The sequence below is a fragment of the Ambystoma mexicanum genome, chromosome 8, assembly GCF_040938575.1.
Source record: "Ambystoma mexicanum isolate Mex_15411 chromosome 8, UKY_AmexF1_1, whole genome shotgun sequence".
In the NCBI taxonomy this organism is placed as follows: domain Eukaryota; kingdom Metazoa; phylum Chordata; class Amphibia; order Caudata; family Ambystomatidae; genus Ambystoma; species Ambystoma mexicanum.
In genome coordinates, this window is record NC_090929.1 from 1,558,578,445 (window position 1) to 1,558,595,290 (window position 16,846).

General features: G+C 47.6%; 1 protein-coding gene across 1 annotated transcript in view; it reads right to left on the minus strand.

The window, feature by feature from the left end:
* XPNPEP1 (X-prolyl aminopeptidase 1) overlaps positions 1-16,846 on the minus strand; it is a 297,380-nt gene that overhangs the window by 108,595 nt on the left and 171,939 nt on the right. The window contains exons 13-15 of the mRNA XM_069611759.1: positions 15,154-15,212; positions 13,567-13,644; positions 6,785-6,856 (exon numbers count right to left, since the gene is read on the minus strand). Coding sequence (XP_069467860.1) covers positions 6,785-6,856; positions 13,567-13,644; positions 15,154-15,212 — 209 coding nt within the window. The remainder of the gene's footprint in view (positions 1-6,784; positions 6,857-13,566; positions 13,645-15,153; positions 15,213-16,846) is intronic.

Sequence of the window (16,846 nt, forward strand, 5' to 3'; positions counted from 1 at the left end):
CAGGTGATACGACCACAGCGACGACCGTCCGAGTTCTGGTGTAGTGGGAGATAGCCGTAAGATGCCGGGATCTCGTATCCTCCAAACTTTAGCGCTGTAGGAGCCAGGCCTGCAGGTTCAGTGACCCCGGTTTGTGGTGCAGAATTGCTCCTCCTTCCCTGGCAAGAAGATCTATGTCCACCAGAAGCTTGATTGGAGGGGAAGCTGACATGTCCAGAAGGTCCGGGTACCATTATCTGCCTCGTCACGCCAGTGCGACAAGGATCATCCTCCACCGGGACCATCTGAGTTGACTGATGAGTCGCAGAAGCAACAGCAATGGTGGGAACGCATAGAGAGACAGGCTGTCCCAGGGGAATGAGAACGCTTCCCCCATGCTCCCCGCTGGGGAAACCTGATGGCAAACCTCCGGCACTTGGTGTTCGTCGCCGTCGCAAATAGATTGATCTGGGAATTGCCCCATCATCGAAACAGTAGGTCCACCTGATCCTGCCGAAGCTCCCACTCTTGGCAAGAGCGCAGCTCCCTGCTGAGTGAGTCGGCAACAGTGTTCTTCACTCCTGCCAGGTGAAAGGGTACCAGGAACATCCTCTGGGCGACGGTCCAGTGCCACAGGTCCTGCGCTTACTTGGAGACAGCTGGGGATTTGGTGCCCCCCTGATTCCGAATGTAGAACATCGTGGTGGTGTTGTCTGGGAAGACCCGCACCACCTTGCCCTTGAGGGACGGAAGGAATGATTTGAGGGCCCAAAACACGGCTCAGGGCTCCAGGATGTTGATGTGCAACGACTTCTCCTCTGGGATCCACAGGCCTCTTGCGTGGAGATATCTGGTATGAGATTTCCGGTATGTGCGCCCCATACCTCCAGGGAGGCGTCCGTCGTCACCGTGTCCTGATGTGCTGGGGTTTGAAAGTCTGTGCCCGCTGCGAGATGCGCGCGGACACCCCACCACCGAATCGCTTGACGGAATGTCTCGTTGAGGGCGAGCTTGTCCTCAAACCTTTCCGCCAGTTGCATCCAACGGGCGACGAGGAACTCCTGCAGCGGCCGCATCCGCAGCCTGCACAGCTAAACGAGGTAGATGCATGACGACATCATGCCGAGCAGGGACTTGATGGACCTCACCCTGCCAACTTCCATGGTCAACAGCCGTTGCACCTTGCCCAGGATGGCTTTTATCCTGTCCTCCGACTGTGAAGCTAGGCGTGCCACCGTGTTGAGTCTGGTTCCCAGGAGCCGAGCGTCCTGCGATGGCTCCAAGCAGGACTTTGCAAAGTTTATCGAGAACCCCAGTTCCGTGAGCATGCGGACAGTCCTTGCTGTGTGCTCGACGGCGAGTTCCCTGGACTTCGATCGGAGGAGCCAATCGTCCAGATGGGGGTAGACATGGATCCCCTGCAGGCACAGCCACACTGCCACCGGTGCCAGGCACTTGGTGAAGACCCTTGGTGCCGACTTCAAACTGAAGGGAAGGGCCTCGAATTGATAGTGCTGCCCTTGGACCACGAAACCTTCGATGCCCCTTGTGTATGTGGAAGTAAGCATCCTCCAAGTCCAGCGGCGACAGGAAGTCTCCTTCCTCCAGCTGTCCCAGCACGTGCAGAAGGGTGACCATCCGGAACTTCTGGGATTTGATGTATTTGTTGAGGTGGCGGAGATCTAGAATAGGCCGCCAACTGCCGGTCTTCTTTCGGACGAGGAAGTATCGTGAGTACACTCCGGAGCCCTGGAGCCTTTTCGGGACGAGTTCTATCACGCCCCTTTTCAACATCGCTCGGGATCTCTAGAAGCAGTTGTGGGATGTGGTTTTCTATCCTGGCCACAGGTGGAAAATGGGGACACTTCCTTTGGAACTCCAGGGTCTGTCCGTGGGCCAAGGCATCCAGCACCCAACAGTCGGTGGAGATGGACTTCCACATGCCGACAAAGTTCGCCAGCCGGGCTCCCACTGGGGTGCTCGGGTGGGGGCCCGACGTCATGGCCGGTTCAGTCCTGCTTCGCCGAGGCTGTACCACCTTGAGCTCCTTGGCGATGACGAATTCCTCCGGTCTTGTTGCGGCCTCCTGGGACGAAGAACGGGCCGCTTGACAGTACGAAGGAGAGCTGCCACCGAATCCGTTGGAGGCACCCTGTGACTTGCCTCCGGGAGACCAAAAGGACGGCCATCGTTGTTTGAGTGTGTGCAAGGCACGGGCCGTCTCAGTGTCTGTCTTGATGGCGGGCTGTGACTCGTCCACCGCCTTGCCGAACAAGTTGTCCCAGTCGAAGGGCATGTCCATTACCCTCACCTGTACGTCCTGACGGAAGTTGGTGGCCCTGAGCCAACCACGCCGGCAAAAGCAAACGCTGTTGCCCATCTGGCGGAACCTGGTGTCGGCGATGTCCGTGGCCACTGTGATGGCATGGTCTGAAGCCACCTCGCCTTCTTGGAAAATTTCAAGGGCCTCTGCCCTCTTGACATCTGGGAGAAAGTCCAGGAGAGGGGCGATTTTAAACCACAGCTCCCTATCTAAGCGGGCCACGATACCGAGAGCGTTGGCAGCCTTAATGGTCCTCGCCGACATGACCCGCCGTGCCATGGCGTCCATCTTCTTTCCCTCGCCCTCCGTTGGGGAAGTGGAAGTCTATGCCGCCGACCCTGCTGATTTCTTCCCGGCCCCCGCGGAGACCACTGAGTCCGGGGACGGTTGCGCTCCGAGGCACGGAAGGAGGGAGGATAGCTCAGCGGCAACGTGCTCGCCTTGGAAGATGGACAACACAGAGCCAGACAGGTTCGATCCCCGGTCCGCGCTTAGAAACCTCTGGGTATTAAGCACGTTATAAATAACCTATCATGTCTTCATGTCATGTCACATCGGTGCAGAGTCTGGAACACGGTATTTCTTCTCGTACCGGTCTCTCTTTGCTGGGGTCAAGGATGGGTTCTTCAGGAGGGACAGCCCTTTGTCCCAGATGTCGTCCAACAGCAGGACCGAGAGCACAGTCTTCCTCTTGGCCTCTCGTCGCTGATAAAGGAAACCCTCCTTTTCCTCAGGGTTGAGCTGAAACAGCTCTGAGGCCCTAGAGATCATGGCGTGGAAGGATCCGATCTCATAGGGGGGAGAAGCCCTGGCTACCGGCGACGGGAGATCTGTTCAGTCGTCGTCGCCCATACCCATCGTTGCCGTATGCAGCTCCGACTTGTCCCCCTGCAGAGGGGGTGGAGGGGAGGGGTGGTACGGTGGAGGAGGATGGACTCTTCTCTTAACCGGTGGATCCTCTGACGGTCCAGGCGCCAGAACGCCCGTCGGCGTGAGCAGCCTTGTCCACATCTCCGTGCACAGGATGTGCAGAGCTTGCAGGATGTCCTCCGACCTGTCCGTCGGTAGTGGAGGCGGTTGCAACGGGAGTGGCGTGGGGTCTGGTTCCTCCCCGTCCTGTTTTTCCTCATCGGTTCCCTCGTCGCTCTCCCCATCCGCCTCGTCGGGGTCCTTCCCGTAGGGGCCGGCCTCGAACCCCCTTCTCAGGCACGGTCAGGCCTGAAAAATCCTCCTCAGAAGAGATCTCAGAGTCTAGTTGGACCACTGCGCCCCCCTTCTTCTCGGCCAGGGGCGACAGTGTCGGGGAGATGAACGGCATCTTCATGGGAGTCTTCGCAATGGGCACGAATGACGATTCCCTCCGGGCGGGCAGGGAAACACTCGTCCTGGTGGATGTCTCCTGGGAACCCGAATCTGCAGCCTTCACCAGGGATGCCACCACTCCCTCAATAGACGCTTAGGCCTGGTGAACCTGGGCCTTCACGACCGTAGACGCGTCTGAGGCCTTCACAGGGGGGGAGGGTCAGCACCTCGCTCCCCCTTGACTTTCTCTGTCGGAGACGATCGGGCCTTCTCCCAATGCTTACCCGGTTGCTCCGACTTCCTTTTCTTTGGTGAGCCAGAACGTTGGCTCGTGGTTGACGGCGTCGGCGAAGCTGCGCCCAGTCTGGCTGCCAAGGAGCCCATACCAACGGCGCTCCCAGTGCCCGCAGACTCGCGGTGCTTTGTCTGCTGTTGGGCCCCCGTCGCCGGAGCGCCCTCAAAGTTCTTAGAAGACCACTCAGATTTCCTCTTGGGAGAAGTATGTTGCCAGGGCTCACCTGCAGCTGGGTTGTCTCCAGCCACTCAGCGACCAGCTTGCGACGGTCCTTCATGGTGCGGGCGGACATGTCCTTGCAGAATGCACAGGCCACCTCGACGTGCGATTCATCTAAGTGTAGGCAGTAAAGGCACCGGGAGTGCCCATCTTCCAGGAAAACGTTCCGTAGTCCACATCTTGGGCAGATCCTAAACAGAGGCGTCGAGTCTCCCTTGTCTCCGGCCAGGTCCATGCGTAGGCCTCAAGAATATTCCAGAATACTCAAAAGAAGTGAAGTTCAATGAAAATTTGCCCTTGAGGGGCGTAGAAGCTTCCGAAAACGGGTCCCCGTTAATCGGATGATGAATCGGTGGAGCTTGAGGCTCATTTGACCGAAAAAATTGAGAAAACTCTCTGAAAAAAAACGCAATACGTAGTAGAAGCTCGAGAGCTATAGCACGAGGACTCCCAACACTTGAACGTGCGGTAAAAATCTGAAGATGGCTGCCAGAGGAGGGGCTTAGGTAGAGGGCAGTCATTGACTGAGGGCAGTATGACCCAGAGACCAGTAATTGGTTATTAGTAGAAAGACAGTTCAGAAACAAAACTGAAACTGATTTTTTCTTTACTGAGGATTCCCAGCCTGACGACGGGGAATATTCATGAGCATGTGAATCCATGCCAGACCCCATGCTGGAGAACTTTAAGTTCCTCAGACTGCTTAAAATATCACTTCCAGCCATGGAGTCGCAGATGCATTCTTAAAAGTGACTGACATGTTTTATTTCCCCATGATCGTGAATATTCGTTCAGGGACTTTTTTTTTCCTACATTCTTACTTCATTACTCAGTCAAAAGAGAAGATACAGAAAAAGAATTTAGATGAATTCTGAGATCAAGATCTGTTTCTCCTAAGATAAGTATGGAATAGTAATCCACACAATACGGTTGAAGCTGGTGTGTTTAAATACGGTGGTTCATGTCCTATACCATAGCACTGATGATAGGCAGCTGAAATATTTATCAATACATTGGTTCTGTGTAAGAAATCATGCTCCCCACCAAACCATTCAAACTCCAATCTGTATTGACAGAATGTGTAAAAGGTGGTAGGGTAATATCCCCGTCACTCAATCGAACATCTACTTTTTTGTTACAGAACTCATATCAACACAACATTTTGAACATATTTCGTCTTGCAAAAAAAAAGGCATCAATTACAAACTGAAATTGATGGACATTTAACACTTCCACTGCCAAGGAGTCCACAGAAGAGCTGGGCGGTAAGCCTTATTAGGACAATTAATGCAATGAGGTAATTAATAGTAACCAGCACACACAAAACCTGAAATTATTTCAGTAACTTCCCAGAATACATAATGAAAGGACAAAACAAAACTTCAGCTTTACCGACTGTAGTTTAGGTTAATAACGTTTGCTCATTAAAAATGCTGTAAAGTAATTGGCTCCAAGAGCGGCTGATAGCTGAGAAAAGTTTTTTTTTTTTTAAATGTCATTGACCAGGAATGTACTGAATAACTTAGCAAAAAGGGTGTGGTTTCAAAAAAGTGTTTTTCCAACATGAGGAATAGCTCTGAAACGTTAATGAAAGAGTTTGCTCAGTAAAAATACTAATTAAATACTAATTAACATGTTTTTAGCATGTAACATTGAGGGACAAGGGAAAAGAAATACACAAGAAAAGTATGCAAAAACAAATGTGATTTTGTTAAATAGAATATTTTGTGGAGTTTTACTGGTGAATAAAATGAATTATCAGTGTGGGATCAAATAAGAATAAAGAGATAAGAAACAGGAAGTAATTTCCCGAAAACATTAATGGAACACAGTGTCAAATACCATGTCATTATAGACTGGCATTCCACAAAGATGACCGGCTGAGGGCAAAACAATGTGTCTACTTAATATATGAAATCCTGTTCCAAGGCCTATACTGGGTCGTAAAAGCCTGTGGCCCAGGTTAATAAAGTGGCCCCCGGGGCTGGTACTAACAGGTACAGTCCATGGAACCTTGGAATAGTTTATTATTTCTATTAGCACCACGGGGAAAGAGTCAGTACTGAGAGACTGGGCCTCATTACGAGTCCGGCGGTAGCCATGCCGTAAAAAACGGCAAGCTGCCGCCGGACCAGTAATTCCATTCCGCCTCCGTGATTGCCGGTATCACCGGGGAATTACAACCCCGGTGACCCGGTAATTCTGGAGGCGAAATTCTGTAAAGCCCCATTCCCATGGAGTCCTGTAGGACGCCATGGGGATGGGGAACATGGAAACACTGGTTCCGTCTATGACAGAGCTGGTGTTTCCATGTCCGCCTGCAGGCGGGTGGTGTTACTTCTGCCAGGATTTACCGCCACCGTTCTTTCCGGACTGGCGGACTTGTAATGAGGCCCACTGTCTCTTTTGGTATTTTTCTATTTTTTCAACACTTTATAGCCTATTATAACGTTTTACTTAATGGCTTCCTGGTTACTTTGAGAAAGTGCCAAAGACAAGCTGGTGGCAGGTGTGTGATTTTTACGGTTTATGATATTTTTCTCCTGCGTTTCTGCATTTACCGCAAATAGAAATCCATCTTAACACCACTCTTAGATCTTTACCTTACACCACTGCCACCACCTACCCCCAACCCCACTCCCTACACAAGGCCCTGGCCTACTTACTTGTACTGAGCTCCGGAGTCCAGCAGAAAGACTTCATTTACAGACAACAGCCTGTTTGTTTCCGGAACTGGCCTACAAATGAAGCACAAGAGAATCATAGTAATTCCCTAAATGTTAAATACATATTGCAGATATATGTTCATTCCTGTTACGGCAGACATCAGCGCATACTAACAAATGGTACATACAGACCCTGATAACAACGGCTGGTGGGGCCACTATGGCCGGATTTCCTATCCAGCCACTTCAACTCGCAGGGGTTGCACTTCAGAAGCTGCTCATCCACTATAGTAGGCCACTCCCCCACCAAAGTCCAACCCGGTTTCACTGCTGCATGGTCTAGTAACACCAAAAGACTCCCCTCACCCATCCTCCAATAGCACATTCCCCAAAATCACAGTGTAACGCCTTTGCCCCCCTGACTGCTCCCCTGGCCACCTCACTATCACTCTGCCATCCCCCCTGTACCCCCTCCACCCGAGTCGACAACTACCAAACCTAATATATTGTCCGCCACGGGCATCAAACTACCAAACCGCATAGATACTTGCATGTATTGGTTGGTATTCTTTTTATAGTCCAAGAGCACATTAAAACAAAGAATTCTGAATAAACGTGTCAAAGGCAAGTACATAGGAAGGGAACAGCAAACTGAATGAATGCACTACTGGGGTTGGAAAAATAAGTGTTAATGTTAAAAGGTATTTATACCGCTCACCATCGATGCAAGTCCTTGTGTACTGTTGGTGCGACTTATGTGTTGATTGTTTGATTTTGCAGTGTGTGTGGTTTGCTGTGCGAGAAGTGCTTGTGTGGGTTTCTTGTGAGTTAAATATGCAGAAATTTGAGCTTTGGGTTAGTGGGTTTAGATGTCTCTTAATCCTTGTATTCTTGTTCTATGTATCCGGGTGTCATACAGGCTAGGTATATTTCTTGTCTGACTAATTTCTGTGGGCAATGGCGAGGCTGGTTCCCAGCTGTGTTGTTTCAAACTCAGTAGACTCGGTTGGGCGAGCATTATCTCCACACAGGTATTGGTGCTGTATTTTACCTTCACCCGCTCCCTTCCTATCTATTTACTGTCAGTGGTCCATTGCTGCCTGCGTTACCCTGTACGCCAAGGTGTTTGATAGGTCATCCTTACCCTTTCATCCCGGTCGATCTACAAACTAAAATCATTATTTAGTATGATTCTAGATTATCTATCTTTCAATTGCTAGGTTGGATTGCTGTAGATTGATATACCTTACTTCCGTTGATGGGCGATGGCTTAGGTATAGGGAATCGGTTTCCTCTCTTAGCAGTGTTCAGCTTTGTATAACCTATGGGCATTCTTTCTAGTTATGGGATGAAGAGCCAGGATTTGAGGAGTTCGCAATAGGAGGTGATCTCTTGCGTTACGTATATTCTTTGGTAGTTCGTTCCAGGTTTTTGGGGCGAGGTGAAAGTGGATCCTCCGAGTTTCCTTTTGTTGCATGAGTTTGGCTCCAAACGGATGTCGCTGCTGGATTTGAGTGGCCTTCTTGTGAGATGCAGGTTTATTTTTTTTCCTAAGGAACTCTGCACCTTGGTCGTGGATTGCTGTGCGCGTAATGCACATTGATTTTAACTTGATTCGCTGTTTGATAGGTAGCCAGTGTAGCATTTTCAGGGCTGGTGTGATGTGTTCTCTTCGTGGAAGTTTAAGGAGCAGTCCGGCCGCAGCATTTTGTATGCGTTTGAGTTTTTTTAGAAGTTGCTCAGGAATGCCTAGATATAAGCTATTGGCGTAGTCTACTCTGGACATGACGAGGGCAATGACAGTCATTGTTTTGTTAGTGAATTATAAGAATGGTAGGATCCTTTTTACCGCTCGAAGGAGAAAGAAGCATTTCTCGATTAAGGCGTTTACTTGTGGCTCTAGAGTAAGTATGTTGTTCATTAGGACTCCCAGGTTTTTTATTTTTACAAATCGACGATGGGGCTGGGGTTTCACCAAGTTCTGTTGGCCTGGGCATGTAGTTGTTGTCTTTTGTGATGATCATTATTTCTGTTTTGCCTGGGTTGAGTTTGAGGTGGTTCGAGTTAATCTTGTTGTTTATTTCACAAAGGCAGTTCTCTAATGTTGTGTTTTCTTCTTGTGGGTCTTGTATTGTATAGACTATTTGTGTGTCATCAGCGTAGCCGTAACAGGCGAGGCTGTGTCTTTCTATGATCTTGCTTAGTTGAGACAGGTAGATTTTGAATAGTAATGTGGAGAACGATGATCCTTGTCCTGCATGACGGCTCTCTTGGGCTGGAGTTGAAAGGTTTCATCCACATCATTTCTGTTCTGTTTGTTAGGAAGGGTTGACAGCGATTCCAAATGCTTCCAATCTCATGATGAGGATGTCGTGGTTAACTGTGTCGAATGCTGCAGAGAGGTCTAGAAGTATCAAAGCGGTGCTGTTGTCCGAGTCTACGTTTCCCTTTAGATTATCCCAGATTGAGAGAAGTGCGGTTTCCGTTTCTCTCATAGGTCTTTTTGTCTGGTTTAAAAGCTGATGTTCTTCTATGAATTCTAGGGTTTTTCTATATAACATGCATTACTTAATGTAATAGCATTTCTGATGATTGTATCCGCCTAGACTCACATGCTGTGCATACAGTCCGACATCCAGTGGCAATCGCTGGATGTCAGAGGGCCAAAAGGAGACGCCGACACAGGCACGCCCGCAACATCATCCCCAATGTGACACGCAATGCACTCAAAATCCCCCACGCGTCGAGGTCCCCCTGGTTGCGCTCCTTCTGCCAGGAGGGAGCCTTATGACTATTGTGAGTGACATCTTACTCCTTTCTCCCTTTGTAATCAATGTTCCTTCTACTCCAAGTGGGGAGGAAGGGTGGGTGCATGGGAATCTAAGAAGATACAATCATCAGAAATGCTATTACGGCGAATAATGCAGGTCTTCAGATGCTTGTGAATCTGCCCAGAATCACAAGCTAGGCATAGACTAGTGAGCAGTACCCAGAGATGGTGGTTGGATTGGTGAAGGAACAGTAGTAAAGAGATGTCTTAGTAGCGCTTGTCCCACCTGAGAATCAGACCTAGAGTGTGTATCCAGGCAGTAGTGTTCTGTAAAGGGGTGTACATAACTCCAGGTTGCTGCTTTACAAATGGACTCAAGAGGAACATTTGCAATGTATGCTATGGAAGCCCCAGTGCCCAGAGTAGTGTGTGCTATAGGCTTGAGGGGCAGATCTCTCTTGGCAAGAGTGTAACAGTGTGATGCAGTTTACGATCCACTTTGAAATTGCTGATTTAGAGACAGGATCCCCTTCTCTACCAGCTGCCACTGAAACGAAAAACTGGTTCATCTTTCTAAATGGTCTTGTCTTTTCCAGATAGTAGATGATTGCTCTCCTTACAAGTGTGTAGAGACTTCTTTCTGCCACGTTAGTGGGGTTCTGAAAAAAGGTAGGTAGTTCTATTGATTGGTTGACATGGAACTTTGAAATAAATGTTGGCGCAAATTGTGGGCGAGTGTGCAGGACCACCTTTTCTTTGTGAATCATGACAAATGGGTCTAGGGCTGAAAGAGCCTGCAGTTAACCAACTCTTCTTATTTAAGTGGCTGCCACCAGGGAGACGGTCTTGTAAGTGAGAGTCTTAGGGTGCGCTTATGCATAGGTTCAAATGTAGATTCCATTAGTCTAATTAATATCACATTTAAGTCCCATCAGGGAGATGGGTTGGAAATAGGGGGATGAAGTATTTTAACCCCTTCCATAAAAGCCTTGATTACTGTGATTTTCCACCACGAAACCTTTTTCTGGGACGTAGTGTAAGCTGAAAGTGCAGCTAAGTGGACCTTCAGGGAATTAAAAACCAGACCGAGTCTAGTAGGCGAGTCCAGTACTGGACAATATGTGTTGGTGAGCAGTCTATGGGTTTGATGCTCTTGGAATTGCACCAGATGACTAAGCGCTTCCATTTATTTGAATAGCAATGTCTGGCGTTAGGCTTTCTTGCTTCTCTAAGTATGTCCTTGCATCTCTGAGGAAGTTGGAGGTGTCCGAACTCTATGACCTCAGGAGCCAGGTCAAGTTGAGAGTTTGCGGGCATGGATGGAGTGTTTCCCCAGTCTTGTGATAGCATTTTGTATGGGCATGGTGGCTTCCTCGCAGGGGAGACTGACATTGCCATCAGATGAGAGCCAGGGTTGGTGGGCCCACATAGGGGCCACCAGGATCATCGTGACTGGTTCCTGGTGCATCTTGTGCACTATTTTGTTGAGTAGGGGAGTCGGGGAAACGGGTGGGGGTCACGTAATCAAATTTCCCTGACCATGTTATCCATAGACTGTTCCCCTTGGAGCGGTTCTGCGGGTACCTGGAGGTGTAATCTGGGCATTGTGCGTTCTCCAGAGTGGTGAACAAGTCGATCTCTGGGAAACCCCAGTCTGTGAAGACATTGAAAATAATGTCTTCGTGCAATCACCACTCGTAGTAGTCTCTGCTGAGAACGTCCGCCAAAAGGTTGAGTTCCCCTAAAACGTGTTGTGACAGGAGGAACATCTTGTGTTTGTGAGCCCATTTCCATATGTTCTGAGACAGTTTGGATAGCCCTGGAGAGTGAGTGCCACTTTGCTTGTTCAGGTAATACATGGCCGTGGTGCTATCTCTGAGGACTAGGACTGTCTTTCCCTGGAAGTGTGTTTGAAAGACCTTCAGGGCCTTGAATATTGCTAGCAATTCCAACAGGTTTATGTGGCTGGATGCTACCTCTATGGACCAAACGCTGTGCGCCGTCTGATGAAGGAGGTGAGCACCCCCGCCCATCAGAGATGCGTCCGTGGTGAGAGTGGCTTCTACTGTGGGGGTGGTGAAGGTCTTCCCCTGCAAGAGTTTTTCCCTCGACCACCACAGCAGAGAGAGAACGAGGGCTGCTGAGACAACCACTAGGCCGTCCCATTGTCCGCTGGCCTGACACCATTGGCTTGAGAGCCACTTTTGCATGGGGCGCATGGGCAAACGTGCGTGTGGGACTAGATAAATACAGGAGGGCATCATTCCCAACAGTCGCATGGCTTTGCGTACAGTCACCTCGCGATAGGCTACAAGTGTGGGAAGTGGTGGGTAACAATTTGAAAGTTGAGGTTCAGGGGACATCAATGCTGTAGCAAAAGCTCATACACTATGTGTTTCAGCTGGGAGTCCTTGGGGACTGTCTTGTTCTATGAGGTGGGCCTTGTTTGCAGTGGTGCTGGAAGGTCACTATCAGATGGAGTCGGAGTGTGCGACTATCAGAGCAAAGGTTTGCAATCTAGGTGTTGCACATGGGAGCCTAGAGGTGGGTTGGGTTGAGCATAGAAGGGTTAGGAATGTTTTCTCTGCCCCCACCCCCTCTACATCTTGAGCAGGAATTTCTTAAATTTGGAAGCTCCTCAAGACTTTCCTCTTTACCCCCTCCTTCCTCCCTTCTCTCCTTTGCTAATCTCACAGTTGCTTTGATTGGGTGCCAGGGCCCTTATGCATCCTCGGGCCCTGACCTCCCACACGCAATCGCCCCCAGCTTCTGTCCATCCTCCGCACTGCCTCAGCAAACCCTCCGCATTTGCCTGGGCACAGCCTCGGTCCTGGAGGCTCGCACTTACCTTACCATGCACTACATCTGCTGCTCACCCATGAGCATGGGCACCCCAGCACCTAACCCCACAGACCCTTCCACTGCACTTGCACGTTCTGAATATTCACAAGGCATAGTAGGTTTGTCCTCTTTCTCCCCTCCATTGTATTTATTATTTTATGTATTTTAATGTTTCTCATTACCATGTCCCCTCCCTGTTGCCTTGTGGGCACTTTGAAACAGAATTTACTTGCTTTATAAGCAAGTAACAAGAAGGGGTACGACAGGTTTTTGGCTACTTTGAAAACAGGTTTTCCCATCCATAAGCCAAGGGCATGCTGTGGCAGGCTGAAACAATAACTTAGCAAGCCATGGGGAAGGGTCAAACAACCCCAATCGTTTGAAGGCGTGCGCTCCGCTTCAGCAAGGAAACTTCCACCAACCAACAATTGCCTAAACAGAGAACTGATTCAGCGGACATCTCCTGATCGGTCAGACTACAGACATGATCATTTTCATACTAAAACAGAATTTAAAATAAGAAGAGACAAAAACATTTGCACATTTTTGTACTCTGTGAATGTAAAGCTAAACCAGCATAATCCAGATTTTAATGGACCACAAGACCATAGCACCTTTATATGCAATATATAGAATAAATGTAGAATGGGGGCTTCATTCTGTCCATGGGATGTTCGTTCACCCAACTGATGTAAATCTTCGAAAAGTAATCGTCAAAAGCTGTTTGGCCACTAAAACGTCATCCAATTGCCCCATCACTAGAAGATCTGCTAGCGGGCTGGAACTCTTTAATATACTTGTACAATGCAAATTTGTGCTGGTTTCAGGGGGAAATTGGGATTTCCAGGTTTAAGCCAGCAACAGAAAAGGCAATATCTCAGCACAGGATGGTAAACTTTCCATGACTGATGCATTAAAAAAAGGTGAGAAAACAGATGCACAACTGAGAAGAGCTGTTAAACCTTGAGGTGAGAACTGCTTCAAGCTCAACCTCTTGGATATGAACAGTAAATGCAGCAGCATCCTATACTAAGTCGGAAGGTTGCTGGTGGCAAAATGTTAGCCTACAGGCAGCACAGGTTTGACAAGGGTGCCCTGTCAAAAATATTATCCAAATAGAACAAGGCTTTTGTTTTCCAGTAATAGGAAAAATATAAACCGGTTTCCTTACCGATAGTGAATGATGGCACCATTCGGTCCTGTGCTGGAAATCGTTGGGAAACTCAATTCAACAAAGTCCTCCTGTTGGCTGAAAGAATGTTTTGTTAGCCTTCATGGTTTGCAGCATACAAAAAGCGGCAATGAGAAACACAATGTATCTTAAAGTGAGAGTTTCAGTTCATAAAATACAAAACCTCAATCTTTGATGACCTCTCTGCCATAAAAGAAGTCCCTATTTGTATACTTCCGCACCCTGGTTTATTCCTCATTGCAGGCATCTGTCTATTCTCTGCTGTCTACTAGTGTCTGCTTCCACTAGGTAGCTTTCCCATCTCGCTTTACATCATTACCTCTAGCAAGTACATTAGTAGGCAGAACATATCAAACATTCTTAAAAAGGACCAAACTATCAACCACTAATTCACAAAAACATGTAAACCTACGATGCCAAATTAGAATGTCATAACCCTTGATTACAAGTATTTCTGGGCCACTGCTGAAAATGGATAAACCTCAAGGTGCTGAAAATCTCCCTTCCTTACTGGTACAACACAGGCATTTACAAACTAGCCAGCATGCACCACAGAGGCAGAGTTGTGTCATTGCACCGATCATAATCATAGTAATGGGACTGGATAAATGATGCATTCAGCAAACAGTGTTTAATGAAAATGATGGGGTGGTTTGTAGTTTTAAAAGTTTCAGGTTTTTATTTTAAGGTTCTGATCCTTGATGCAGACACGGTTCCTCGTCATGTGGGGACCATATTTATTAGTCTTGCTCATTTGACTTGAAATGGAGCATTTTCTTGAAAATAACCTAATGCTTTGCTCATCTTTGGATGTAGACAAACGTGGTGCGGGGCCTAGTAGGCTGTTCCAGGGCTGAAAACAAAGGGCAAGAGGGACATCCGGGTTGCTCCCAAAACCAATAGGCTTTGCAGCTGATTGGCACCAGCTCAGAGCAAGATGTCAATTCAAGCAACCAGTCCATGCAACCACAGGGCTTCAGTCTAATGGATGACCACTGCTGTTGGTCACTGAAAAAGTGCAATTCTGGACTGCAGCAGTGCAAAGTCTTCACCATCAAACATCACCAGGTAAAGTAAAAGAATGAAAATGGGACAGGGCACAAGGGGGACGAGGAACCGTAAGCAGGAATATAGATTGAGAACAGAAGGAGACCAAAAAAAAACAAGGGAAGAAAGATTATGAAGAGATGTAAAGAAAAGACATAAGAAATTAAACAAGTAATTAAAATAAAGTCATGCAAAGAGAGAAGTGCAAGGTTAATGGAGTCACAAGCAAATAAAGAAGATGAACTGAATAATTATAAATAGATTTAAGTGGGTCTAAGTGAAAGGTAGGAAGCCCGAAAAGTAACAAAGAACAGTACAAGAAGTTTTGTGGCATGAAAAGAAAGATAAGGTCTGGTTTTATGTGTATTAAAGAGATGCACTCTACAAGAGCAAGCAGAAGAAGAAATCGGATTAGAAAAAGAATGGGAGGAATCAAGGTAAACTCCTAGATTACGAGCGACCAAAAACAGCTTCCCACCATCCCAAAAGGCAAACCCACACAGCAAACATCGCCCCTACCTGCGAAACTCTTCTGCTTTATCAGAGGCGAAGATTTCTGTAACTGTCCCACTGGGAACCTGTGAACATAAGAATACAAGCAAAATGTTCAGATCAACTAGAACCCACAAAACCTCATCATCATCACCCGAACTGGAAAAAGAGGGTTTCTTTTTTTTTTAAAGCCTTGTTAAATAAAAGTGTCAAATATTGCTTGAGGAATGTCTTCCAGAAAAACCACACAGGGAGACGATAAGCTAGGCTTCCTCCCTCTCAACTCCAATAAAGAGGGAATCTCCAATTACACCTGTTGAATCAGTACTAACCCATCCCAAATGGAACACAAGTCCTCCATCACAGACCGAAGAGTCACACTCTTCCTCTTGCAGAAAACAGCAGATGACAGAATACTATGGAAAATTACCTTTACTGCCACACTTGAGATGATCTGTGGAAGCCCCACCTGAAGCCCAGAAAAATCTACCTCTGTGAATATATATGGAAACAATCTCCAATTAACTCCCTTGATCTATTACACAGCATACAATGGTTAACGGAACATCTATAAATCTCTGGGTACATTATTTAGTTTTCCTTAAATCGATTGGCAAAATGAGCCTTTAAAATGGATTTTCAAAACCCACCCTGTTAGATGGTTTTGAGAGGTCAACCTACTCAGAGAACAGTTACTGACACTTAGTCTAGCCAAACTCGATCAAGGTAACGAGAGCCAAATAGTAAGGGAGGCTTCAGGAGCTATGGGGGTGGTGCTTGTTTGTTTGTTTGTTTATTGTTTTTATATGGCGCACCAAACCCAAGGGTAACTGAGTGCAAGCAGTACAAGGAGGCTTTAGGCTTAATGATACATAGAGTTACAGTCATAGAATTACAGTCATAGAATTGCTGGTAGGCGGTTAAGGACATATACAATAGATTACAATATATACAGTTGCATTAAGGAAGGCAGTATAAGGCAGTAAGAGGTGAAGTTTCAGTGCCAACTTATATGGTGGCAGGTGCTGGCTTGATCTGTTTGATACTAAGTTGTTGGGTGAGCGTCACTGGTTCTAATCCATTTCTGTATGTTTCGTCTGAAACTGGGGTACGTTTGATCAGCCAGAAGTGAGTAGGGGAGTGAGTTCCATGTTTGGGCTGCCATGACTGGCAAGCTTCTGCCGCCAGATTTGGCTAGGTTGAAACGTGGTATGCTAAGGTAGCAAGAATTGGAGGATCTAGTTAGGCGATTAGTAGTTTTCTTGGCTAGCCGGTCAGAGAGGTACTGTGGTGCGGCATTGTTGAGGCATTTGTGGGTCAGGGAAGTTGTTTTGAGCATAATTCTGTCTTTAATTGACAGCCAATGGTTTTGTCTTCTGATCGCTGATATGTGATCTCGGTTTGGGATATTTAGTGCCGTTCTCAGTGCGTTTTGTAGCGTTTGGATTTTGTTTAAGATGTATTTGTTGGACCCCATGTAGAGGGCATTACAATAGTCCAATCTTGAAAGTACAGGGGTATTAGCCCAGATTAGTTTGCATGTGTATGCTGATGTGGACGCTAGGGAGTTGACTTGTTTCCTCGTGGTTAGGGTGGAGTGGAGGTAGAATCCAAGTGTTTTTACTTCCTTTACAACCTTGATGGTATTTCCGTCAATGTTGAAGGAGGAATACTCGTTGAGTTTTTTAATGTTGGTCGGGGTACCTAGTATTAGGAGTTC